The sequence below is a fragment of the Ailuropoda melanoleuca genome, chromosome 7 (assembly GCF_002007445.2).
Source record: "Ailuropoda melanoleuca isolate Jingjing chromosome 7, ASM200744v2, whole genome shotgun sequence".
In the NCBI taxonomy this organism is placed as follows: domain Eukaryota; kingdom Metazoa; phylum Chordata; class Mammalia; order Carnivora; family Ursidae; genus Ailuropoda; species Ailuropoda melanoleuca.
Window position 1 is genome coordinate 55917503 of NC_048224.1, and position 25805 is coordinate 55943307.

A 25805-nucleotide genomic window follows, 5' to 3' on the forward strand; every position below is an offset into this window, starting at 1 on the left:
GTGTCCGTCCAGTGTCAACTACTCAGTGGGGTGAAATCCCAGAGTGTGGAGTCGAGTGTCCAAGAGGCATACACCCCCCTGAAAACTTCCCCTGCCGGTTATATTTGGTCTGGTTTTCTTTACCGTTGCTTCCCCCTTTTTAATCCACATTATTATTGTTTTCAGACTTGGAATTCATACACTTCTGCCTCTGGGTTCCTTATGAGGGAAAACAGGATGACTTAGACATTCAGAAATCGGTTGAGTTCCAAAGCTGTGGTCATTCCAGCCACTTCTAGGGATATTGGGGAATCTTGTGAAATACTGACCTCAGGTCCCTCCAGCTACGCCCTCGCCCTCCTGCCCTCTGGACGGGTGATGAGGTTTGTGACTGATGCTCAGGGCCAAGGAGGCAGAGGGTGTGCACGTGGGTGCACGGCTGTGTCAGAAATGGCCCACTGAGGCAGTGTGTGGCAGACTGGTAAAGCCCTTCCCTGCTGTTCGATTCCCCTCCACCAAGTAGCTGCATGTTGCCCCTCAAATCTGTATTTGTCCCTTTTCACTGCTTGCAGAGCAAGCCTGGGTTAGAAGGTCTGTGGGAAATGGCCTTTGACAACCAAGGACAGTAGAGTGTTTGTGCTTTGTCATGTTCTGTGCTGAATGGGAAATGCAGGCTTCCAGAAAGCCAGTTCTTCCTGCTTGAGAATGTGAGCTGGACCCAAGAAATCACCTGGGACAGGGTGGCTCAGTGTTGGGGTCAGGCACTGTCCCCAGCCATGCCCTCCATCGGGACCACCAGTGCATACTTGGCTAGTGAGCTTCCAGGCGCATCTGACCTTGCCGTTCACCATTTCCCCACCCTCGCTGGGTGGCAGTGTCCCCAGGACCCTGTCTTCAGCATGTTATGAAGCCGTGGAGTGGAAATCTCTGTGAAGGCTCTGTGTGGATGACGTTCTTCCATTGTTTAAAGGGGACACTGTACTCGAAGCTTTTGACCTCATGCCTTGCCTGGTAAAAAGGGTTTGGGTTTTTTGTTGTCCTTGAGGGTTGTGTTTTGTTTTTGTTCCCTTTTGTTTTTATTTTGGCCTTTCCTCTTTGTCTTTTCATGTAGACCAGATATTTGAAAGGGCAGACGATGGCTAAAGGTGTAATGTGCAGCTCGTGTATATACATTTTTGGGAAGCTTTTGCCTTGGATGGGAAATGGAATCATGGATTCAGCAGGTCATGGTGGCACACTCACCCTTTGCCCTTCCCTCCGGAACAGTACCTATTGTTTCTCCTTTCAAATATGTGATTGTACTAGCTCTTTCCATATGAAAGAATTCTCCTTATTTAAATAAAAAAATTAAAAAAAAAAGAGAAAAAGCTCTAAAGCTGAACATGCTTTCTCAGGCTGCGTGTCCCTCGATTTCTGTTGTCATTTGATGAGAGAGATGGAAGAATTTTTACGGACAGTTTATGTGGAAATCGGGACTTGGCTGAAATGCTTTAAAACAAGGTGGGGGAGAGAAGGGATTGAAATCTATAGATAGGTGCATCTTCTAAATGGGTGAGCATTAGTGCCCATTCTTTCTAATGGTGGGTGATAATTAAGGTGTGCAGGACACCTGCCTGCGCTTTGCCCTCCCCCTACTTCTCAGAAGTGGGTGGGTCAGAGGAGAAAGCATCTGATTTGTCATGGTTTATTTTATTTATTATTTTTGAATTTTTAAGTAAGCTCAGGATCCCAAGATCAGGAGTTACATATTCTACCAGTCAGGCGCCAGCCAGGCGCCCCTGCTTTGTTGCGGTTTTTTTTTTTCTTTCTTTCTTTCTTTTCGTGCCACTTCTTAGTGACCCTTTTCTTTTGCTGGGAGGAGAGGATTATGCTGCACTGTGGAGTAGGAAGGATGAGTGCTCCAGGCATGGGGAAGTGAGGGATCAAGAGCTTGGATTTGAGTCCCGGTGGTGATGCTCGGTTCTGCCCCCCACCCACCCCAGCTGCATGACTCGGAAGGACACTTCACCTCCCCGGAGTCACAATTTCAACTGGAAAATGTCGATTTAACGGTACCTACCTCCTGGGGTAGTGTGGATTCAAAGAGGTCATGGGCACCAGTCCTGAATGTAGGAAACTTATAAATCATCCCCACGAAGGACACTTTCCATGAGGAAAGACTCCTTCCTTGCAGATTCCTTCTGCGCCTCTTGACTATATGGAGGAACTGGGACCTGGGCATGGGCTGTCTCGGCTCTAGCGGCCACACCCGTTCCCTGGATCCACTGCCCCCAGGGACGGGTGGTTCACGGAACCTGACCAGGAGCCGGCCAGCCCCACTCCTCCGTGGGCCCAGGGAGCCCCCGGCCTCAGGCGGGGTGAGCCCCAGCTCGTCTCCTCTCCACAGCCTTGGGCGAGGCACGGTTAAGTCAGAAGTAACCCTACATTCGTAAACCGTGTCCTCTAACGCTGGGTTGACCAACATTCGTGGGGGGAAAAAATCTTGCACAGTGAAGAACCGTAATTGTAGTTCTTAACCCTGAGGTACCTATCCGTGAGATGCACACACACATACACGAAAGGACCAGGACGCGGGAGACTGAGAGGGGTGTTGTTCCCGTCGGTTAACCGCCCCGCCCCGCCGTTCCCCTGGCCAAAGGCGCTGTGTCACCCGCAGGACAGGCTCCGCGCGGGGGCCGGGGACGCCTGGGGGGACGGACGAGGGGCGGCGGGGGTGCAGGGGCCCAAGGGACCCTTGTGGGGCGCGGGGAAGGGGCGGCAGGGGTCGCGGGAGCCCGCGGGAGCCTGGGGAGGAGGGGCGGGAGAGCGGCGGCCGGAGAAGCCGGAGCCCGGAGAGCGGCAGACGCCCGCACGCAACGAGTTGCTCGCCGGACTGCACTGAGATGGACACGGTTAAGGCCCGACTGTCTTTTTTTTTTTTTTTTAAGATTTTATTTATTTATTCGACAGAGATAGAGACAGCCAGCAAGAGAGGGAACACAAGCAGGGGGAGTGGGAGAGGAAGAAGCAGGCTCATAGCGGAGGACTGATGTGGGACTCGATTCCATAACGCCGGGATCACGCCCTGAGCCGAAGGCAGACGCTTAACCGCTGTGCCACCCAGGCGCCCCCGGACTGTCTTGTTTTTAAAAACGACACCGGAGCGTTCAGCGAGCACGAGGTTCCCGGGATACCAAAGCCGTTAACGACGCACGACAGAGGCGGGTCTCTGCGCCGCTCCTCACCCTGACAGCCATTGCGGCGCACGCGCGGTGCCCTGGCGCAGGACGCACGCGCGCCGCTCCCGCGAAGGGCTCCGCAGGCACGGCGAGTCGAGCGTCGAGCAGGCGGTGCGTGGGCGGCGCAGAGTGCCGAGCGGTCTCGCCCCCCAGCGTGACGAGAACACTTAACGGTCGGCGTCTCCCGCCCCCACCCCCGCCGGCGGATCGGAGGCGGGGCCGGACGCGGGGAGCAGCTCTGCGGGAACTCGACGAAAAGAGAGTACGTTTAGGGCACCAGGGGCAGTGCCCAGTTGAGACGCCAGAGAGTTTGCGCGGGACGCGCGTGCGCGGCTTGCGGACGAGCAGGGCGGAGGGCGTCGGCGTCGGGCCCGGCTGGGGGCGGGGCCGAGGGCAGGTGCGCCCGGGGAGAGAGGGGCGCCCTGGCAGGTGCAGGCTTGGGAGAGGAGGGGGTGCTCAGGGGCGAATGAAACCTTTGGGAAGATGCAGCTTGAGAGAGAAAGGAATGCCTGGAGGAGGAGTGGGGACCTCCCAGGGCCGATGAGGTCTCTGGGAGAAGGGGACCGCCAAAGGCCAGATGCAGCTTTGGTGCGAGAAGGGGCGCCTAGCGTAGACGCATCCGTAAGACGAGTGGAGCCTAAGGGAAGATGACGCCTCGGGGAGGAAACGGGGGCGTTCGGGTACTGATGCACCCTCAGGGTGAGAAAGGGGGCGCCTAGGGGATGGGCAGCAGCAGGGAGGGGCGGGGGGGAGGCACTAGGGGCTGATGAGGCGGCTTCTGAGGCCCAGAAGGGCGAGGTTGGCGAGGTCCGCGGGCTTCCCCGATAAGCAGCTCCTCTCCAGGAAGGGCTCAGTGGGTGTTTGCGGAGTGACTTGTTGAGTGAGCGAATATTCAGTCCCGAATTCTCACCTTAGTTGGCTGCTGGTGTCCTCCTGCCTTTCTCTCAACGACCCCCCAACGCATGGTTCTTCGTGGTGCGCTGGAGAGCCGGGGTGGTTGCGATGTTTTTCCTCAAACCTGTGAGCCTTCCGGGTGGCCGCTTGTTTGCTCACTCCGTCTCTTCCCTTCTTCTCCAGGGCATCCTCAAGGACCTGCTTCTCTACAAGATGTTGGGATTTTTGAAGCGCCCTGTCGTGGTGACAGCTGACATCAATTTGAATGTTGTGGCTCTGACGGCCATGGGGTTACTGAGCCGCCTGTGGCAGCTCGCCTATCCAAGGGCTGTGGTGTAAGCCAGACACCCCCATTCAGGGCTAGTCGGAAAGAATTGTAATTTGTTCATGCGTTGGTGACAGAAAGTGCCCCTCTGAACAGCGGAAGTGAGAGAGTGGAATTCTGGGCTTCTCAGGGATGGGTGTTTTGGGCAGAGGAGAGGCCCGTTGGTCTCCAGGACAGCACATGCTGAGTCCACCTATCACATCGTGCCCTGTAGTTCTCTAGCGGGCGAGATCTGGCCCCTGAAAAGGTGCAGCAGCTGTAGGTAACCATTTAAAATCAAGGGTGGAGGGTGGAGGATTGATGGGTTTGGAAGTGAGTTGCCATTGACCTTTGCGTTCTTTGTTTTAAGGAGAGATGACTGTTGGTGGTATTACAGGGCCAGTCGCTATCTGGTTAATTCGTGTGTTCAAAAAAGAACAAAAAAGTTTAACTTTTTTTATTGTGGAACACATTAAACAGCTGCAGAAGTAGGGAGAGTAGTATAATGACCTCTTCCCCAACCAATGTATTCATCACTCAGCTTCAGGGGACTTTTTTGAGGCAAGTCATAAGCAGTATGTTTAAGTCATTTGGTATATTTCTAACAGATGAAAACTCTTAAAATCCGTATCAGTGTTATCACACCTAAGAAATTGACAGCAATATTGACGGTATCCTTGAATGTCCCTGATTGTCTGAAAACGTGTTGCCATTGGTTTCTTCACGTCCCCCTGTGACCCCTGCCCCCGGTTACCAGGTGTGATTCTGACCCTTAGTCACAGACGTAGCCTTGGGTCTGTGAGGCCTCTCGTAGGCTGCCTGCTAGCACGTCCCTAAATGACACTAGAGAGGGTAAATAGAGTCTGTGCTGGGCCAACATCCTGAGTGTGTGGCTGTTCTTGGTGAGTTTTCCCTCCTGACCTTGATGGTTGATGCTGTGCACCTGTGTTCATATTTGGGGACGCGGTGCAGTTGCGGCAAAAGATCTGACCTTTGCTGAGCACTCTTCTCACGTTGTTTGGAAACAGGTATATGTTTACCCTTGCCTCTGTGTTTGGTGAAGATTTCTGGTTGACTATCACGTGGGTTTGCTTTTCAGTTTTGATGAAGTGTATTATGGGCAGTACATCTCTTTCTACATGAAGCGGATCTTCTTTCTGGATGGCAGTGGACCACCATTTGGCCATATGCTGCTGGCCTTAGGAGGTAGGAGTCATTAGTAAGAGAAGTAGCCCTTTAAAAGTTATACGCGAGGGGTGTCCAGCTGGCTCAATCGGTGGAGCGTGCGACTCTTGATCTCGGGCTTGTGAGTTCAAGCCCCACGTTGGGCATAAAGATTACTTAAAAATAAATTAATAAAGCCTATCTACAACACCTAAATAAATAAATAGGTAGAATTATGGTAATTTATTTTAAAAATAATAAAACAGAGCTCATAAGTGAAATTTCTTGAGGGCAGAGACCATATGTAATTATTTATCCTTGTTTCCCTGTTGCTGCCGTGGTTCGGCACTTCCCAGCTCTTTGCTGCCCAAGATAGTTACTGACTCGTCTTCTGTTTCAGGTTACTTAGGAGGATTCGATGGTAACTTTTTGTGGAACAGAATCGGAGCAGGTAAAAGTCATGTTCACGTCCCTTGTGACTTTGCACGTATTAGAATGGAGAGGGAGTGGCTTTCATAGGGATTAACAGCTGTGGTTATTAATCTGTCCCGGGTATGATAAATTCAGTACAGGTGGAAGACTTTTGAAAGGTCTGGTAAATGTCTTAGTGTTTAATCATAGTCCTTATTTTGTCCTTGGTTTTCGGTGCCCATAGCACAGTCTGTACATGGCGTCCGAGCGCAATTATCTTTTGTACATGTAAGTTTTGTCTGTTGCCTCGATGTTTTTGGGAGAAGGTGGAGTAAATTTATAAATAAGTAAAGCACTAACTATTTTCAGAATCATTGGGCATTGTTTCCGTGCTTGTTGAGAGTGAGGCTTTGACGACGCACGGCCAGTGTCAAAGCTTTTACCTGCAGCTTACACACTCTGTTCCTGATATGGTCCCTAGTTTTGCAAACTTGCATTTCAGGGTCTGTGAACATGACACTGTGTTTGAAAACACACCTGCACTGTAGGAAGGCAGTGCGTGCCGTGTGCTCAGCTCTGCTGTGGTTGCTTTCCAGAATACAGCAGCAACGTGCCCGTGTGGTCTTTGCGCCTGCTGCCGGCCCTGACCGGGGCTCTGTCGGTGCCCATGGCCTACCAGATCCTGCTGGAGCTCGGCTTTTCTCATTGCGCTGCCATGGGGGCTGCTCTGCTGATGCTTATCGGTGAGACCCAGGCCTCTGCCTGCTTTGGTGTCACGCAGGGAAGAACCCAGCACGGGCCTTGGTTGTTTCAGTGTGCGGCCCAGGAGAGCACGTGGGTTTAGTAGATGTGCCCCCTGCACGGTCTCCTAGTCACAGGACAGAAGAAAGCATGCCCAGTTCATCCAGATTTGACTCTGGGAGTTAGTCACCCTCCTCCCAGGGTGTGGGGTGGCGGGACTGTATGGTCAGGCTATTGCAGCCAAATACATGCCTATACCACAAAGTTGGTATTCCTTCTGCAAATGAGAAAGAGAAAGACTCGGAAAGGTCTGATGGCCTGCCCAGGGTCACACAGGTCTTGCTAGGCGTGGTTCACACCTAAGAACTCACCTTTGTGGTTCTGGAATCTATCCCCTTCCAGCCACCTAATCCTGAACTTCCTATGGCCACGTTCTGTGGCATTTAGAGTATGTCCTTTCTGTGGATGCTCCCATCTCCTTACGTTTGCCCCTGCTCCCTGACAGCTGACATATGTGTCCTCTTTCTAACAGAGAACGCTCTCATCACTCAGTCAAGGCTCATGCTTTTGGAGTCAGTGTTAATATTTTTTAATCTGTTGGCTGTGCTGTCCTACCTGAAGTTCTCCAACTCCCAAAAACAGAGGTATGCAGAATGAGACATGTCCTTCCTAGTTAATGAGAGAGAAGGGTCTGGGTGATTTGTTGATCTGAGAAGGTCTGATGCCTTTTCATTTTGGGGGGCCTGCTTGTGGATTATCTTTCATCATCTAGACTGGCCTTGGCTCCTGACTTCCTAAATACCTTCTCATTTTTGTATAATTTATTTCTTAAAGATTATTTATTTATTTGAGAGAGAGCAGTGTGAGCAAGAGAGAGCACGAGCCAGGGGAGGGGCAGAGGGAGAGGGAGAAGCAGGCTCCCCCCTGAGCAGGGAGCCCAACACGGGGCTCGATCCCAGGACACCAGGATCATGACCTGAGCCGAAGGCAGATGCTTCACCAACTGAGCCACCCAGGCGCCCCTCATTTTTGTATAATTTAAACTAACTGGGAAAATGTTCTGGCCAAAAAGAAAAGTTCTGCCGGGACTGAGATTTGGGAGATGAGGGTTCGTTTCTCTCGTCTTGAAGCTCGGGATGGCCAGTCGACCCCGAGAGCTCTGAGGAATGTGCCTTCTCGGGCGATGTTTCATGAACCGTTCCCAGCTTTGCTCTTCTGCTTTGACCCCAGGCCCTTCTCTCTGAGCTGGTGGTTTTGGCTGATGCTGACGGGAGTGGCCTGCTCCTGTGCAGTGGGGTGAGTGTGGTCCGCGGGTCTGGGACGGCCTTGGCATCGTCCTTGTTCTGTGCCTTGTTGTAACCATTTCTCCTCGTGTCTTTTCAGTGTCAAATACGTGGGTGTTTTCACGTACCTGCTGGTGCTCGCGGTCGCCAGCGTCCATGCCTGGCACCTGATCGGAGACCGGACCTTGTCACACGTAGGTGCCGCCGTGGAGCGGGGCGCGCGGCCGTCCCGGGGTGGGCGGGGGTCTGGGGAGAAGGGCTTCTCCGGAAGACGGGCCTCCGTGAGCCTCCCGCCCGTGGCTGCGGGGAGCCCAGAGCTCTACCACCCACTTGCTCGGAGCCTGCCTGTCTGGAGCAGCTGCGCCTTCCCAGGCAGTGGGACGTGACCGGTCCCCCATCTCGCGGCAGATCCGTGTGCTCTGTCACCTGCTTGCCCGAGCTGCAGCCCTGCTGGTCGTCCCGGCCCTCATGTACTTGCTGTTCTTCTATGTCCACTTGATTCTGGTCTACCGCTCCGGGCCCCACGATCAGATCATGTCCAGTGCTTTCCAAGCCAGCCTGGAGGTAAGGAGGGGGTGCCGCAGCCGCCCCAGAGGGGACAAGACTAGACTCAGGGTTTGTTTTTTGTTTTTAAGGTTTTATTTATTTGAGAGAGAGCGAGAAAGAGCACGAGCAGCGGGGAGGGACAGGCAGAGAGAGAAGCGGACTCCCTGCTGAGCAGGGAGCCCGATACCGGGCTCGATCCCAGGACCCTGGGATCATGACCTGAGCCAAAGGCAGAGGCTTCACCGACTGAGCCCCCCAGGTGCCCCTAGACCAGAGTTTTCTTATGTAAATATTGTCAAGTGTTAGGAGTGGAAATCAAATCAAGACGTGAAGGATCTGCTTTAGTATTTCTTTTTTTTTTTTTTTAAAGATTTTATTTATTTATTTGATAGAGATAGAGACAGCCAGCGAGAGAGGGAACACAAGCAGGGGGGAGTGGGAGAGGAAGAAGCAGGCTCGTAGCAGAGGAGCCTGATGTGGGGCTCGATCCCATAACGCCAGGATCACGCCCTGAGCCGAAGGCAGACGCTTAACCGCTGTGCCACCCAGGCGCCCCTGCTTTAGTATTTCTAAACGAATTCTGCGTGTGTGGACAGTGTGGAAATAGACGAAGGGGTCAGCTCTTCAGCGTGACCTGCCTGAGGACATGGTGAAGTCCTACCGACTTGAGAAAGGTGCACACTTGTCACAGGACAAGCTCAACTCTGGCATTCGTTCCCGCTGACTTTTCAGAGAGCACGGAGCGTACCGATTGGGGTGGTGAGGACTGGAGACTCGGACAGACTGGCTCTTGACTGTTGGCTCTCTGACAGCCAGGCGTGCGTGTTTGGGCAAATTTCTTAGCTCACCCAAGTGCTAGTTTTCTCACCTTCTTTTTTTTTTTTAAAGATGTATTTATCTGAGAGACAGAGCGCACAGGCAAGAGCGGGGACAGAGGGAGAGGGAGAATCTCCAGCAGACCCCCGCCGAGTGCAGAGCCCAGCATGGGGCTCGATCCCATGACCCTGAGATCATGACCTGAGTTGAAACCAAGAGTTGGATGCTTCACTGACTGCCTCCCAGGCGTCCCATTTTTTTCCTTTAAGAATTTATTTAGGGGGCACCTGGGTGGCTCAGTCGGTGAAGTGTCTGCCTTCGGCTCAGGTCGTGATCTCAGGGTCCTGGGATCGAGCCCCACGTCAGGCTCCCTGCTCAGTGGGGAGCCAACTTTTCCCTCTGCCTGCCGCTCCCCCTGCTTGTGCTCTCTTTCTCCCTCTCTGCCAAATAAATAAAATCTTAAAAGAAAAAGAAAGAAAGCTAGATTGATAGATTTATATGAGAGAGCCTCACCTTTCAAGTGGACAGGATTGCCCTTCTCTGAAGACGCCTGTGGCAGCTAGGTGAGCAGGCATGTGGAAGGGTAGGAGAGTGCCTGGCCCTGGAGGCAGCATCCTGTCCAGGCAGCTGTGTTATGATTATGTCATGTAACTCGTGAAGAGTAGGTCCCATGTCCTCATAGCCATTTCCATGATATGATAAGGACCACCACCACCCCGAATACATCCCACCCCCATGGACATGTGGCTGTCGAGAGGCTCTCTTTCTCACGTGCCACCTTCTGCTTTTGTCTTAGGGAGGGCTAGCTCGGATCACGCAGGGCCAGCCCCTGGAGGTGGCCTACGGTTCCCAGGTCACTCTGAAGAACGTCTTCGGCAAACCTGTGCCCTGCTGGCTTCATTCCCACCAGAGCACCTACCCCATGATGTAAGGAAAGTCACCGTTGTAATTCGAAGATCGTAAACTGTGTGGTTTTTTTCACATTTTTGCTGTTACCAGCTTTCACTGTAAATGAAATTTCCGAGAAGGACATTGAGCTCTCAGGTTCTGATTATCAACGAATCTTATCCTTTTTGTGTATGAAACAGAGGGACTTGGGGAGCAGGGGGCCTGAGCTCTCCCGTGTCTGCTGTGTGACTCGCACGCTGGGCGTGCCCTCCAGCCCCGCTTAGACACACACTTACATGTCTCATCCTTGTCTTCACCCGGTCACCTTGCCGGGTAGTATTTGCAGTAACCTCGAGAGAGAGGCTGATTGCAGCCTCTGGCAGACAGTTGTGTTGGTTTCTTCATGCAGATACGAGAACGGCCGAGGCAGCTCGCACCAGCAGCAGGTGACCTGTTACCCCTTCAAAGACGTCAACAACTGGTGGATTGTGAAGGATCCCGGGAGGTGCGTGCGTTTCCTGGGACTCCACGCTGGGGCTTAACCCCGTGGTCCTCTCTCCGTATTCCCTTCCTCCCTGGAAGCTTTGAGAGCAGCTCTGTGCTGATGAGCCTGCGGTCCGGGAGTTGGATGCTTCTTCAGGGAACTGCCCACCCCGTGTTCCCCCGGGTGCCGCACAAACTCTGTCAGCGCTCCCTGTGCCCCCGAGGCACTCCCTTGCTCAGGCTCACGGACGGACGACTCCCTTGTCCCCCTCCCCTGTCCAGTCTGTCCAGTCCAGCAGCCCATCTGCGGACTCCACTGGCAAACGAAGTTTCAAGCCGTCCTGGCCTCCATCTCTACCCCCTGCTGCCTCCCCCAGCGCTCTCCTCTTGCTCCAGTTTTCGCAGCCCTGCGTGGTCTTTTAAAATGTCACTCGTGGCAGGTCACTGTCGTGCTGAAACCCTTCCTAGTTTCTGTTGCCCCTTCAGTGCCATCCAGAGCCCTGGCGGTGGCCTGCAGCTCCTGGCCTCCTTCTGGCCCGGGGCCTGGCCGGCCGCTCACAGCACCCACCCTGCCCGTTTCGGGAACAAGGCAAGCTCCTCGCACTTGTCACTCAGGCTGGAATGATCTTACCCAGCTGGCTCCTAAAAACCTAAATGTCCGCCCCTCTGGGAGGCTGCCTTGACCGCTGTCCTCCCCACCACGGGCGCCTTGGTGTCCCTGTGCCTGTCGTGGCACACCCGTAGGCGGCTGCTGGGTTTGGCGTTTGCTGCAGCCACGTGAGGCTGCGGGCTGTGTCTGGCTGCTCCACCGCGCTCGTCACCGGCCTGCAGTGCCCTCAGTGCGCTTGCTCGGAGAGCGTGGACGAAGGAGGCCACGTGTCCAGCCGGCGGCCCTCTGTCTCCGCAGGCATCAGCTGGTGGTGGGTAGTCCCCCGAGGCCTGTGCGGCATGGGGACGTGGTGCAGCTGGTACACGGCATGACCACCCGCTTCCTCAACACGTGAGTGCCCGCCATCGGCCCGCTCCACTCCTCTCGGGCTTTCCGGGGTTTCCGCTGGGGCTCTCTGTCCAGGGCAGAGCCCGCCCACTGCCCCACTGCCCCCATGGCCATCTCTTGCTCCCTCGGGGCAGACGGCGCTGCAGCCTGTTGGGAGGCGCCCCCAGTGACGGCAGCAGCACAGGGAGGGGTGGGAGGAAAATGGAGCCTTAGCAGGGTGGCCCCGCCACCCTGGACCCCGGACCCTGCAGTGGGAGGTCGGGGAGGGGGTTCCGGGAAGTTAGGGAGAGCACAGGAGTGCCTCCGCACGGAATGAAGTGCGGGTACGTCCGTCTGTAAAGTTAAATGCTTAAAGTGCGTGTGAATTCAAGGAGGACTGAAATCCCAACTCCGTAGGGTCGGGAAGGGTCCTTGTGTGTCGGTGCTTGGCCCTTCCCTGACTTGACCTGAGCAGTCTCTGCAAACTGACGTGCCCAGCCTCCTCTCTTCCTGCCTCCACCCAGCTTCTTGGCTCATCTTGTGGCTCCTCGTGACTCCCAAATTGTGCCTCGAGTCTGCTCCCCACCCCCACCCCTACCCCCACCGAAAGCCATATGGCAGGCCTTGGCTCTCGGGGCAGTGCAGGCTCCTGGCCTCTCCTGCTTCTCCTTGGGAAGAGCCGGGTGCCCAGCCGCCACCCTGGCTGCTTCTCTTTCTTCCTTCCGCTCCTGCCATGGCCCAGTCCAGGCCTGATCCCTGTGCCGTGAGGGCCGGTGCCCCGACCTCCTGCCTCCTTGCCCCCATCCCCCCAGCAGTGCCCTGTGAGCACACCATCCGCTGGCCTGGCCTCGGTTCTCAGCCAGAAGCCCTCCAGCGACTCCCACAGTGTGGCTGTCGCACTCAGAATAACGTCCCCACTTCTCCCGGGCTTGGTGGGATCTGGCCCCTGGTCACCCCCCGGCAAACTTCACTGTGGCCCCCCGGCCTCCCTGTTGTCCCCAGACAGCCAAGTACAGCAGCCCTGGGGCCTTTCACCTGCTCCATCTGCCTGGAATGTTCTTGGACTCCCATCCCCCATGGCCCACTCGTTGTAGTCAAGTGTCCACTGAAATGTCACCTCCGCAAAGCCTTTCCCGGGCGCTCCCTGCTGTCCTGATTTTGTTGGGAGTGCCCCACGGCCTGGCGCTCTGTGGTCCGTGCCTGTGAAGCTCTGCCTTTGCCGGGGTGTGAGCGCTGTCTCCAGCTCCTCCAGAGCGCCCGGCGCAAAGTAGGATAAAGCGTGGGTGAGGGAGGTGGGTGTTTCTGGACGTTTGAGGTTGCCGTCCCCGAGGGCGTCTCGTCCCCTGACAGCGTTCCTAGTACCGCAGCATTTCCGAGGCCTGGGGCATGTCGTCCTGCTCCCGGGACAGCGGGCCCCTCCCTCCGAGACTTGCTTTGTCGTCCGTGGCGGAGTGGCAACACCCACACAGCGTGGACTGCCGTCCGCCAGACCCACAGCACGTGTACTTTCCCCAGAGGTGTGGTTCCTGGGGAGCGGCTGCCGTGCCGTGTCCCGTTGATCCGCACACCCTTAGCTGGCACCGCTTGGGGCCCGGGGCTCCTTCAGGCTGAGCCCGCTTTGTTTGTCCAAGTGGCTTTTTTGCCTTCGAGGTGCAGTGATCGGCAGGGTGAGGAGCTCCAAACAGGACTGTTTGGTTTTCCAGGCACGACGTGGCAGCACCCCTGAGCCCGCACTCGCAGGAGGTCTCCTGCTACGTGGACTACAACATCTCCATGCCCTCCCAGAACCTCTGGAGACTGGTGAGTCCCCGGTGGAACCGCTCGTGACGGCCAGCAGGCACCCGCCCTTCCTGACACGGAACGCTCAAAACCGCCCTTTAGAGTAACTGTGATTCAGATGTAAAATTAGTGATTTTTATTCCTAAAAAAGCCGCAGATGTTTTTGCGGGAAACGGAGATTTGCTCTGTGGGAGGGACGAGTTTGCGGGGAACTTGGTCAGTGCTAGTGCTGGCCATGGGCCTTTGGGGCCCTGCCGGGTGAAGGTTCCCTTGGACTTGGCGGCCTCTCCAGCCTCAAGACCAGGTCATGGAATGCAGAGTCAGGGGCCTCGGCCACCCTCCCTCGACCACAGGAGCCTCTTCCATTGAGCCTCGCCTGGTGTGAACAGGCCTTCTGGTCACGGGGTTTCCCTGGGGACGGCCGGGGCGGTTCCTCGCTGGTGCCCTCTCCTGAGGCAGCTGGGCCTGTGGTGGCCTTGCCTCTGAGCATCCGGGGGCACGTGCTGCCCCCCGAGAGTCCCTCTCCGGGGCTCCACACGGCATCCTGGGAAAGGTGGCAGGAGCANAGAGTTGTGTTCTCGGGCTCTTGTGCTGCTGTGAGTTCAAGGACGTGCACAAAATCAGCCTCAGTCCGGTGCGCACCCTAATGCCTGGGGCCTTTCCCGCACGAGAGGCAGGCTCCCCTTCCAGCCTCCCGACTGCCTGCAGCTGCTGCCCACCGAGCACCAGCCTCCACCCCCCCTTCTGGCCCTTGCAGGCGTGACTGGCCTGGTGCGCTGGGTGCAGTGCCCCCCGGGGGGGGGCTCCCAGCAGAGTCGGGCTGCAATGCTGCCTTCCGGGGGCGGGGTGTGTGCGTGCGTGCACGCGTGCACAGCAGCGTGTGTCCCCCACCCCCCCAACCCCAGCCTCGCCTTCTTGGTGCTGCATGCGTCTGCCTGCCTTCGGCTTCTCCCTCCTCTCCTTGGCCGAGCCCGCGGGATGGGCACGCTCTGCACCCAGGCCCTGTCGCTGGGAGCTCTCCCGGTGGAACTTCTCAGCGGCCCACCCACTGCCCTTGTGCGGTGGAACTTCTCAGCGGCCCACCCACTGCCCTTGTGCCACGCTGCTGCCGAAGGCTGGTCGTCCTCCTCTGTCCCTGCTGGTGGCACCTGCAGCCCCACAAGCCCACGGTTCCAGGAACTGCAGCTCACGGAGCAGGGAGGGAGGAGGGCTGACGCGGGTGTACCTGTGGGCCGGCCTCTTCCCCACTCCTGGTGAGCCCGTGGGTCCCCTGGTCCTCACCAACAGCCACACACCCTCACGGGTCATTGCGGGGCTGCGATAAGATACAACAAGACCAAGTGCTCTCAGTGTTAGCGTTTCCGTTCCCCACCATCACCCCCCCCCAGGACACCTCTCAGGGACCGTCTCTAACCCTCGCCTGGACCATCTGTGCATTTGAGAGAGAGAAGGCCGAGCACGGAGGCCTCTTGACTCCGAAGGGAGGGTGGCGTTGTCCCTNCCATCACCCCCCCCCAGGACACCTCTCAGGGACTGTCTCTAACCCTCGCCTGGACCATCTGTGCATTTGAGAGAGAGAAGGCCGAGCACAGAGGCCTCTTGACTCCGAAGGGAGGGTGGCGTGGTCCCCTGCCCCGGCTGTGGCAGCAGCTTGCCATGTGGGTGTCGGAATGAGTCGGGCGCTGTCCTGTTGGCTCCCCGGAGCCTGGCCCCTTGTCGCAGACAGTTCGTCGTTTGGTGACCGGTCCTCCCTTGCCATGTCAGGAGATTGGGGAAAGGACAAGGCCATCGATAGGGTCTGCTTTTGCAGGACATCGTAAACCGCGAATCCGACGCGGACGTTTGGAAGACCATCTTGTCAGAGGTGCGCCTGGTGCACGTGAACACCTCCGCGGTCCTCAAGGTACAAGGGCGCTGCGTTTGGCTCGCCTGGCTTGGCTGGGGGCTCACGACCTTGGGTTACCGGACCCTCTGGGCTAAATGGGCTCTTCGTGGGCAGGATGTCTGGCTAACATCCATGTTTCCCTCACATGGAATGGGGAGGACTCCCAACTTCTCAGACTGAATCCTGACGTGGCGGGTCCATGGAGGGGCTGCCGCCCTTGCCGGCTGCAGACAGAGTGACCGGGTGGCGGGTNTTGGAAGACCATCTTGTCAGAGGTGCGCCTGGTGCACGTGAACACCTCCGCGGTCCTCAAGGTACAAGGGCGCTGCATTTGGCTCGCCTGGCTTGGCTGGGGGCTCACGACCTTGGGTTACCGGACCCTCTGGGCTAAATGGGCTCTTCGTGGGCAGGATGTCTGGCTAACATCCATGTTTCCCTCACATGGAATGGGGAGGACTCCCAACTTCTCAGACTGAATCCTGACGTGGCGGGTCCATGGAGGGGCTGCCGCCCTTGCCGGCTGCAGACAGAGTGACCGGGTGGCGGGTGTGGGGGGAAGAGCCGGGGCCTCGGGCCTCCGCGTCATGTGCCGTCCCCTCTCCCCCCCCCCCCCCGTTTTGCTAGCTGAGCGGGGCCCACCTCCCAGACTGGGGGTTCCGGCAGCTGGAGGTCGTTGGGGAGAAGCTGTCCCGGGGCTACCACGAGAGCATGGTGTGGAACGTGGAGGAACATCGATATGGCAAGAGTGAGTCCGGCCAAGCCGCGGGGCTTCCCGTCGCTGCTGCTTTAACAAGGGCTCTGATTCCGCGGGGACCGGACGCACTGTCCACACTCTCTGCGGAGCCGAGCCCCAAACGAGCAAACTGTCCCCCGGAGGTATTACCGGAAGGCAGTGCAAGCTGAGCTTCCTGAGTGGAGAGATCCAGACTTGATGGGGGATCGCGTACGGCAGGGAAAGCGAAAGGCACTGTGGGCTGTTTGAAAAGGGGGACATGGGCTTTTCTCCGAGATGACGGCTTCTGTTGTGAACCCCCTGACCTGCTTGTGTTCTTCTGGGTGTGCTGTCAGGCCAGGAGCAGAAGGAGAGGGAGCTGGAGCTGCACTCGCCCGCGCAGATGGACTTCAGCAGAAACCTGAGCTTCATGGCCAGGTTCCTGGAGCTGCAGGTGACTGGCGGGGCGGCATGGCTCTGCCTGGGGGCACTGGCTCCTCGCCAGAGAGAGCACTGTGCTCGGGAGAGCTCTGCTCCTTCCGGTCATCAGCCCTTGACTGCGAAGCTGGCTGCGCGGAGACGGTTCCTCTGTCTCTGCTCTAAGTGGCAGACGCCGCACAATTGGCCCCGGGCTTATGGTTTTGCAGGCAGGAGTAGGCAGGACCAGGCAGTGTAGCCTTGCCACACGGCCAGAGTATGTTTGGAGCCCCCCAGGTCAGGGCAAAGTGCTCCAGGTCAACGTGATGGAGCCCTAGAGGGGTCAGAATCGGAAACTCGGGGTCCTGAGGCTAAAAGCGTTTTTAGCACCAAGTTCAGCTGCTTCCCTGCAGACAGGGTGACGGGGGCCTGGGGTGGGGCCTCAGCTGCCGCCTGTGCTGGGTGGTCCAGATGAACGTGAAGCTGGACACCCACGTGAAAGGGACACCCCAGCCCCTCGGACAGGCCCCGAGCGAGGACCGCATCTGGCTGTGTGTGCGACTGCAGCCTCTGGCCTTTTTGCAGTGGAGGATGCTGACGGTGAAGAGTGACGGCTCGGAGCACAAGTACAGCTCCTCGCCGCTGGACTGGGTCACCCTGGACACCAGCATCGCCTACTGGCTGCACCCCAGAACCAGTGTAAGCGGGCGCTCGCCCAAGGCTCCCCTGGCGTGGAGAGCCGCCGCGGCCTCCCGCCTAGCCCTAGCTGTGTCTGGGCCCTTCCCGGCGAGATCTGGCAGCACGGGGCCAGTACGCCCATCAGGCATGAGGAGTGAGGTCCTAGCACATCCGCACATTGAAGGAAACCAGCCTTTACTGCTTTTGTGGGAGTGCGTTGCTCCCCCTCTTCTGACAAAAGTGGTTTTTAAATATTCCCGCTTTATTTTGTGCAGAGCACGAGCGGCTGAGCCCATCGTGCTTTGTTTGCTTCCGTGTCGCCCCTCCTCCCCCCGTAGAATGAACAGTCCTGGAGCTGGCACTCCGCGCTCCACCAATATTCCCTGGATGAGTTCACACTGGAAACGCTCCCCTTTCTCCTTCCCCCACCCCCGGCGCGGAGACAAGCGGTCACTTGCTGTGAAGCAGGGTCCTTAGCTCCGTGTGGCCCCAGGTTCACTCTCTGTGGGCAGTTGTTGTTAAAGCAAGAACGTCGGCCTTCCTAGTTGCGTTTCCGCCTAGCCCCCTTCCCGGAGCAGTGAGCTGGGGTCCAGCCCACACCCCTGTTTCAGGTGCAGGCTCGCCGGCGTCGGGGGTTGGTCCCTCTGAGCGGCCGGTGGCTCGCAGGGTCCCCCTGTGCCCTCACAGGCTCAGATCCACCTGCTTGGGAACGTCGTGATCTGGGCCTCGGCCAGCCTCGCCACGGTGGTCTACGCTCTGCTGTTCTTCTGGTACCTGCTGCGGCGCCGAAGGGGCCTCCGTGACCTGCCCGAGGGTTAGTGCAGCTCGCCTCCCACGAGGGCCGTTGGTGCTCCGGGCCGGCCGCACCAGGAGCCTGTGCCTTAAGGCGACCTCCTTGTTTCTGCATGGCAGGAGCCAAAATCTATGTCTTGTCTCCCTGGAGACAGAATGTTGCAGTTGAGTTCCCACATTGTGTTAGCGGCTTCTCTGGGGAAATGCGGGCACCAGGCAGCAATGGCTCTGGCCCCAGGACGTGAGCACAGCCTTAGTGCCTGCGCTCTGGGATGGCTGGCCGGGATGGCTGGCCGGCACAGGGTGGTCCCAGGCGCGGGGTTACTCCCGCACTGCTGTTTGCATAACAGAAACCACGGCAGACCATGTTGAAGCAGACAAGAAATAAAGACCCAGGGCAGGGTGGGGCCCCCAAGGCCCCACTCTTCCCGCTGACTCCTGCCCCAGTGGGCAGGGCGGCTGTCCAAATACAGCCCCTCACAGCCCCGGCTCCCAGGAGCCCCACCCACTTGCGGGTGAGCCCAGAGGAGGAGCGGGGCCTGGGGGAAGGGCTGGTATGGCTCAGAGGGTTGGGCTGGTGAGAACCCCGCAGGGAGCTACAGAAGGTTCTTAGGACATCCCCCTCTCTCCAGAGATGACGGGAAGGGTCCGGAGGTGGGGGAGAACCGAGAGTGTCTCTACTGTAAAGATGAGGAACGCAGCCCGTGGGACTGGCGGAGAGCCTTTGCGGCGCTGGCTCAGGGCGGCCTTCCCTGCAGATTCCTGGCTGCGCTGGGTGCTGGCCGGGGCTCTGTGCGCCGGCGGCTGGGCGGTGAACTACCTCCCCTTCTTCGTGATGGAGAAGACACTCTTCCTCTACCACTACCTTCCCGCGCTCACCTTCCAGATCCTCCTGCTCCCCGTGGTCCTGCAGCACGTCAGCGACCACCTGTGCAGGTACGGGGCCTCCGCGGCCACGCCTCCCGGGGGTGCCAGGTCCAGGGGTGTCCCAAGTGGTGACTTGGGTGTGGTGTGGGAGGGGCCAACGGGGCACCACGGGAGGAAGATGTGGCCGGCTGGGGGCTGGGAGACACGGCGTCCAGGCGGGAGCGGGGGAAGGTGGCTTATGGCCCCAGATCAGCCGGTGGTGTTAGCCAGGTGGCATGCTGTGCAGTAGAGAAACCAGAGAGCTTTGTGAGCCAGTGTGAGTTCTGGAAGCTGGACCGAAGGGCGCGGACTCACTGTCTCGGGGGGCCGAGAGCCACACAGCCTCTCAGGAGGGCTGTGATGTGATCACGCCGCGTGTGGGGACGCTACTCTGGCACCGGAGTGGAGATGGGAGATTCTGGAAGATGCGCAAGAGGGTCACGTTCAGCGCCCAGGGCAGGGGGCCACGTGCTCGTCACGGGGAGGAGCCACCACGCCCCCTGTGCCTGTGCTCTGGTCCCCGCAGGTCCCCACCCCTGAGGAGCCTCTTCAGCGCCCTGGTTGTGGCGTGGTACTCCTGCGCCTGTCACGTGTTCATCACACTGCGTCCGCTCACCTACGGGGACAAGTCGCTCTCGCCCAGCGAACTCAAGGCCCTTCGCTGGAAAGACAGCTGGGACATCCTGATCCGAAAATACTAGCAGGACACACATGGTGAACGTGTGGGCTGAGGTCAGGGTAGGAGGAGCTGTCGTCCGGAACCGTGTTCGTCTTTGACAGAGCAGCCCGAAGCTGGGCCGGCTGGCCAGGCTACTACCCTCTCATTCTTCAGACAGGCCGCTGATGAGCAGTTTGAGCTGAGCTTCCGTTTTCCAGGCAATAAAGGACATGCCCTGTGCGTCCACTGGCACCCAAGGGCCCCCGAACCGGGGCACGCTGAGCGGCTAGTGGGGGCCTCGCAATGGAGAAACAGCAGGAGGGGAGCGGGCGGTGATAGGGTGAGTTGGGGTCGAAACAGCCGAGGCCCCGGTCCTCTGTCCTGAGCGCCCACTGGAGCTGAGCCACGGCCATCTCCACCGCCGCCCCGGGTGAGGCCTGGAGGAGCTGGCCTGTGACACTTGAGCGTCAAGCAAGCTACCAGATGACGGGCCCCTAATGCTGGTCACTGCAGCGAAGAGCCCGGGACCCCTCACTGCTGCCGACGTGGCGGGGGCGCACCAGCCAGCAGCACCTCCAGCGGGTTGAGGCTCCTGTGAGCCCCGCGTACCCCCGTCCTGAATTCGCCTTCTGTGTACGATTAAAAAAAGGGACACACTGGCACTGGTATTTGGTGTTATTTATTCTGCAAAAGGGTACAGTAAAGCTTGACGAGACTGTCACACGGCCGTCAGAAAGCAGCCATGGCCCAGCTCTACTGAGGTCCTATCCGCAACTCAGTGCTTGACAGGAGGAAACCGGGAGGGCCCATGCAGCCTAGCCGGTGGCCAGGGGAAAGCGTCACTTTTACACAGACGGTGTCGTTTGGGAGGGAAGACAAACCAGGACGACACCGGCCACAGGCATCGCGCGTGCAGCCGGGGACTCAGTGTGCGCGAGGAGACTGGCTGGCGTTGGACGCTGTGCCCTGGACGTGGCCCGGGGCTCCCCCAGGGAAGGCCTGGCCACACAGCACCCGGGGCCCAGGCGGCTCCCGAGCGGGTCCGCGTGTGGACACGGCATGCACCAGTGTGCCTCCCACCACCCCCTCCCGTGTTGTGTTTGATGCTGGTTAAGGAAAGGCTTGTTCCCGGGGCTCCTTCCTTGGCGCACAGCCCAGGAGGAAAGCAAGCTCTCTGTGGCTCCTCACATCAGTCTGCCACTGCTGAGGCACGAAACTCGGTTACTAGGTCACAGCTCACATGGGAGAATAAATAACAAAACACTCGCACGTGTAACACATAGAAAGGGGAAGTACTCGCTCCTCAAACCTCTGTTTCAGACGCACGTGTGTGGGAACCAGGCCAACCTAGGGTCTCTCTCGCTGTGGGTTCCTGTCACACACTGGGACAGCCACAGCGACCAGGCTGTGTGCTCCATGTTCCCAAAAGATGTGACCAGCTCACCACACGTTCTGGGGCATTTCTCAGTAACTTAGACTTCTAACCCTCCTTAACGTGAGGAAGCAGGTGTAGACGTCGGGAGGGCGTGCCAACAGCCCGTTGAGTCTAACAGGTGCAGCGAGGACCACCGTGATCCCCATCCCATCCCGTCTGTACCATCCGGCGCCCAGAGGAAGCAGCGGTTGCGTTTATAGGGGCGGAGCACCCCGCTCCTCAGTGGGGTCGGCTGCTGGACTCCAGGTGCGATCGCTTGCCAGAGGTCAGCACCCCGGGACGGTCTCCCGGCTCAGGAAATGTCCTCTTGTAGCTCCGCCCGTTGGCTCCCCGTTGCCACTTGCAGAGGTCGCCGCTCAGGATGTCCTGGATGTGCTGCACGATCAGGTTGATGGCCACTGTGGCAAAGACAGACAGAGCGCTCAGCCGCTGCGTCCCCCACCAGGCCTCAAGGCTGGGCTCGACCTGCTGCCGGTTCCCGGGGCCGCAGGGCCCGCAGCGGCTCGGGGCCCAGGGCACCCGCTTCCCATGGAGGCTTCCCGGCGGCGCCGAGTCTCAGCGGACAGAAACCCGCGGGTTGGGGAAGGCGCACAAGACCACTTCCCGGCCTGGTCTGCGGGGTTTCTGTTCCCCAAGAGCCCGCACAAAACGCTTTCTGCCAACGAGCGGGTCCCTGTCAGTACAGGTATCAGATAACTGACAAATCAGAGGGCGTCCGTTCAAGCTCTCCAATGTGTTAAATATATTTTTTAAGTATTCTTTGAACTTATGCCATAAATATATGGGGATGGCAACCCTCATCACCTCAGCATAACTGCCAGGACCCGGTCCTTACCCATGTTGTCGACCCCTCGAGGAATTATCACGTCCGCATACTTCTTGGTCTGCAAGGCAAAAAGCAGATCTCAGGAGATCTGTCCCCCTGGGGACTTCTGGTTGTTCGACACCAGACTCAACGGCAGGAGAGCAGTCCTGGGGTGGCAGGGATCAGGACTCAGGTGTTAGGCAGGTGTGAGGCAGGAGGAGAAGCCGAGGCAGCCAAAAGATGTGTTTCTCCCCCGGCGTCTCTGAAACGCTCCTGCGTTTTCCTGGGAACACCACCTCGGGGACAGTTCTGTGCTAACGCTTACTGAGCCAAGTGACCTGTGGCACCCTTCTGCCACACGTGACCCTCTTCCTCCGGAACTAGGAACCTTTCTGCGAGAAGCCCGGAGCAGGGAGCAGGACGGGTGCAGCATACCCCCTGGACAGCACGTACGAAGCCCTGTGCCGTACCTGCCCCCACGCTAACACCCGGTCCCTGCAGGTGCTCCGCCAGGTGAGGGCAGGGACAGAGACACCAGGAGGAACAGGGCCACCGAGGAGGGACCCCAACCAGACGTTGCTGAGGGGGACACACCTCAATCAGGCCAAGCAGAGGGAGAGGAAAAGGAAGAGGTCTGAGACGGGCCGACTGTTCAGTGTAGCGGGTGTGTGGACATGGGCCAAATCCTGGGGCAGCTGTGTCTATAGGCAGTGGGGACCCACCGAAGCCACGAGCACGGGAGGGCCAGGCTGGCTTCACGGGGGGTGCTCGCTGGTGGGGAGCAGAAGAGGGGTTGGCGAGGGGCAGAGGAGCTGACGAAGGTCACACTACTGGGACGAGGGAGGGACACCGTCACCCTGGCCGGACTTGGTGGGTGGCTGCACGTAAAGGGAGCGGGAAGTTCAAGGTCAGTGCTGGGGCGCAGCCTCCATACACGGTCACCGGGGGGACTGGGTGTCGAGTTTTACCGTAAACCACCTGCTCTGCCAATGTCTTTTGTTCTGCGAATAACAGAGACAGTAGGGTTATCAATTTACTTTTCTAATCACTTTCCGGACACTGTGGATGTAAAAAAACATTCTCTTCCAACAGCAGCAGACAGAACTCATCTGTCTACTCGACAGAAGCAGGGACCCTGGCTCCGTTTCCTTTGTGCTGTATCTTCCTTTTAAGAAGCGCAATGTTACACTTCCCTTTCAAACCACCTGTTAAGTCCTATCGAGTAGGAGCTGGAAAGTGGAGGGAAAGACACACGGCTGCAGGCTGCTGAGTGCCAGCCAAGAGCAGCCTGGAGGAACAAGTGGCATGGGTGGGGTCAGCAAGTGCCTGCGCCGTGCCACGGATGTGCCCGTGTGGGCGGGGGACGGACACGAGTCCCTGCCCCTGTGCAGTTCCCTGTTCTGAGGGGGGCAAGCAAGGCGCAGCGAGCCTCAGCCAGCCAGAGGCGCCCTGGAGGATGGAAAGCAAGTGGGCCGGGAGCAAAGGGTCCTCGAGGTGACCCTGGGAGGGTCACGCAGGCGGCATGGAGAAAGGCCTGAAGCAGGGAGGAGGGGAGTTGCGTGGACCTGGGGGCCGAGGGGCTTTTCCAGGCAGAGGAAGGGACTCGCACAGACAATGATTTTAGAGCGGAGAACTTGTTCCTGCGAGGAGGTGTAAAAAGCTAACTTCTCCGTTCGTAAATCAGACCCCGCTCCCCCATGATTCAGCTCTCACGGAACAGGGCGCCAAGGGTCCTCTTGGAAAGGGAGAAAAGGAGGTGCCCAAGCAAGCGAAACAGGTACCGGCAGGCAGAACTCCTCGAAGGCAGGTTTGACGAAGGTGGTGTACTGGGTCAGGATCTGCTCTAGGTCCCGCCCGCGGCGCACGTCCCGGAGAACTGAGGCAGAAGGAGCGAGGCGGTCAGGACGTGCGGCCGGCCTCAGCTAGGGCGAGAGAGGCGCCTGCGGCCGCCTTACCTCTTCTCGACAGCCTGACGTCGGAGTCCGTGTCCACGAAGAGGCGCAGATGAAACATGTCCCGGACCTCCTGGCTGTAGAACACCAGTATGCCCTCGAACAGGACCACGTCTGCGGGGTAGACCACCGTGGTCTCTGCTAACCTGCGAGGCGACACCAGGAGACGGGCCCCGCTAGAGCTACGGGACCTGGGGACCCCAGGCGGCTCCAGTCCCCGGGCACGTACCTCGTGGAGGGGGACAGATCACAGCAGGGGACAGGCTAGCTGGCCCCCGGCACCCAGTCCCTCTCCCAGGAACCACTTTGCTCACCTTGAGTGGGTCACAAAATCATAGGTTGGGACCTCGACGGTTCTGCCCTCCACGATGTTCTTCAGAGTCCTGTGCATCAGATCGTTATCAAAAGCATCTGCAGGGACGGAACAAAAGCCAAGACTATCCAGGTGTCCTTGTGCTGGGGGTGGGAGTGAACTTCCTCTGTCTCGGGGTGGGGGGGGCAGCCACAGCGTGGTGCTGGCCATACCAATGACCCTCAGGAACATGTGGGCTAGGGGCCACCCCTACAGTTCACATTTGCAGACTGCTGTCCCACACAGAAGTTTGGACCCAAGGATTTTTGGATCGGCCAGCACTGGGAGGTAGGTGGGTCAGGCACCTGCTTCTTTTTCTGGGAAATAACCACTGACTGATGCCCCTCAGGCCTTCTTCTCCCGTGGGAGCCAGCCACAGGGTGGAATCTTCTAGCAGTGGCAGGCCAGGGGAGGCTGGCTCTTTCCCCTCATCTGTCTACCTCATTTGCACCTGCCCCCTGATCAGACCAGACCAGACCTGGCCCTCTTGTTTACCCACTGCTTCCCCTGCCAGCCTCTCAAGGACTTTGCCCCGGGGCAGGTGGGGAGAGGACTGTGCTGTGCACAAAGGACCCCACACAGCAGGAAGGTGGGGGGATTTCTCCATGACCACAGTCATGGCAGAGCAGTGGTGATTGGCTCCAACTGAGGGAGCCGGCAGCTCCTGCAGGGCTGCTCGGGGTGCAGGGAACGAGGCAAAGTTCTTTCTGACTTAATCACAGCCTGCTCCAGCTCAGACTACCTTAGAAATGTCATGGAACCACGGGGATCTCTCCGCATCGCCGGCCAACCCCGGAGCCAGTCCCCTTGGTCTGTCCTCCTCCCTCACTCCCCTCAGGGTCTTCAGCTGCACCTGGATGATCGAAATTGTACTGTCCCTTCAATGCCTTGGCCTTCTGTTCTGGGGTCAGGACCTTGTAGAACCTGTCTTGACTCAGGATGACCAGCTTCCGCTGCCGGTGGTCCACTTCGTGCTGGCCCAGCAGCTCCATGATCTTCTCACACACAGTGGACTGGGAATACACAAACACGATTCCCGCCTGGACCTGCCCCTCCTGCCACGGAGCTGGCCTCTGGAGACACTGACCCACCAGCCCCCAGGGGCTGCCCAGCAGGCCACTGACAGGTGGGGCTGGCCTTGGGGGAGGCCCGCGGGACGCCGCCAGGGGCAGCACGCACCCGGGGGCCCGGGACGAGACCAGCGGGGAGGTTGGGGGGAGCCCGAGGGCAAGCGCTCCACGCCCTGCCTGCACCCCGGCCCTGGCCTGGCCCACCACGGCCGCAGCCCCTCGCCCCTCCGCTCCGGGCCCTGGGAAAGGCGCCTTGGCAGCCTCCGCTCCCGCCCTAGCGGAGGCGCCTCGGCAGCCAGGAGCCGGGGGTGTCCTCCCCGGCCGGAGGCTGGATCGGTCCGCCCCGAGTCGCAGGGGGCCGAGGGTCGAGGTGGCACGCAGGTCCCACCGGGCCGCGCGGCCCCTTACCTTCCCGCTCGCGGTGCCGCCGCTCACTCCGATCAGGAAGGGCCGCTGGTGAGGACGGTCCGCCTCCGGCGCGGCGCCCTCGCAGTCGCCGCCTCCAGCCGAAGCCATCCCGGGCTCCGCTGCCTGGCATCAGGTTCCTGACTCCCGCCGCCTCCCCGAAACAGCCGGCCCGCCCGCCCCCGCGCGAAGGTCGGAGACGCCCCCCGAGGCTCCACTTCCGGGAGGCGCGCGGCGGGGGCGGGGCGGCGGGAGC

General features: G+C 58.8%; 2 protein-coding genes across 11 annotated transcripts; one reads left to right on the forward strand and one right to left on the reverse strand.

Moving 5' to 3' along the window:
* The first annotated feature begins 3111 nt into the window (after nucleotides 1-3111).
* On the forward strand, nucleotides 3112-20192 carry POMT1 (protein O-mannosyltransferase 1). 8 transcript variants are annotated; one of them, XM_034664717.1, is made up of 20 exons: nucleotides 3112-3459; nucleotides 4275-4426; nucleotides 5495-5601; nucleotides 5960-6010; nucleotides 6567-6713; nucleotides 7244-7355; nucleotides 7942-8007; nucleotides 8095-8188; nucleotides 8403-8558; nucleotides 10153-10283; nucleotides 10654-10749; nucleotides 11635-11727; nucleotides 13407-13503; nucleotides 15293-15385; nucleotides 15992-16112; nucleotides 16436-16533; nucleotides 17082-17195; nucleotides 17862-17988; nucleotides 18725-18902; nucleotides 19399-20192. In XM_034664717.1, exons 2-20 carry the CDS (start codon nucleotides 4305-4307, stop codon nucleotides 19571-19573), a joined length of 2178 nt encoding a protein of 725 aa, XP_034520608.1. In that variant the 5' UTR covers nucleotides 3112-3459; nucleotides 4275-4304; the 3' UTR covers nucleotides 19574-20192. The 8 variants fall into 8 exon arrangements, with proteins under 8 accessions (XP_034520608.1, XP_034520610.1, XP_034520603.1 ...); XM_034664719.1 differs by lacking the exon at nucleotides 3112-3459 and adding an exon at nucleotides 3467-3594; XM_034664712.1 differs by lacking the exon at nucleotides 3112-3459 and adding an exon at nucleotides 3601-3896.
* A 1-nt stretch (nucleotide 20193) lies between these two features.
* Nucleotides 20194-25778, reverse strand: UCK1 (uridine-cytidine kinase 1). Of its 3 annotated transcripts, XM_011219740.3 has the most exons (7): nucleotides 25553-25776; nucleotides 24928-25087; nucleotides 24037-24133; nucleotides 23726-23868; nucleotides 23552-23646; nucleotides 21801-21849; nucleotides 20194-21363 (listed from the first exon to the last, which is right to left on the reverse strand). In XM_011219740.3, the coding sequence occupies exons 1-7, from the start codon at nucleotides 25658-25660 to the stop codon at nucleotides 21185-21187; spliced, it is 831 nt and encodes a 276-aa protein (XP_011218042.3). In that variant the 5' UTR covers nucleotides 25661-25776; the 3' UTR covers nucleotides 20194-21184. The 3 variants fall into 3 exon arrangements, with proteins under 3 accessions (XP_011218042.3, XP_034520615.1, XP_034520614.1); XM_034664724.1 differs by lacking the exon at nucleotides 23552-23646 and having other exon boundaries at nucleotides 25553-25777; XM_034664723.1 differs by lacking the exons at nucleotides 20194-21363; nucleotides 21801-21849 and adding an exon at nucleotides 21856-22771 and having other exon boundaries at nucleotides 25553-25778.
* Nucleotides 25779-25805: the final 27 nt, after the last annotated feature.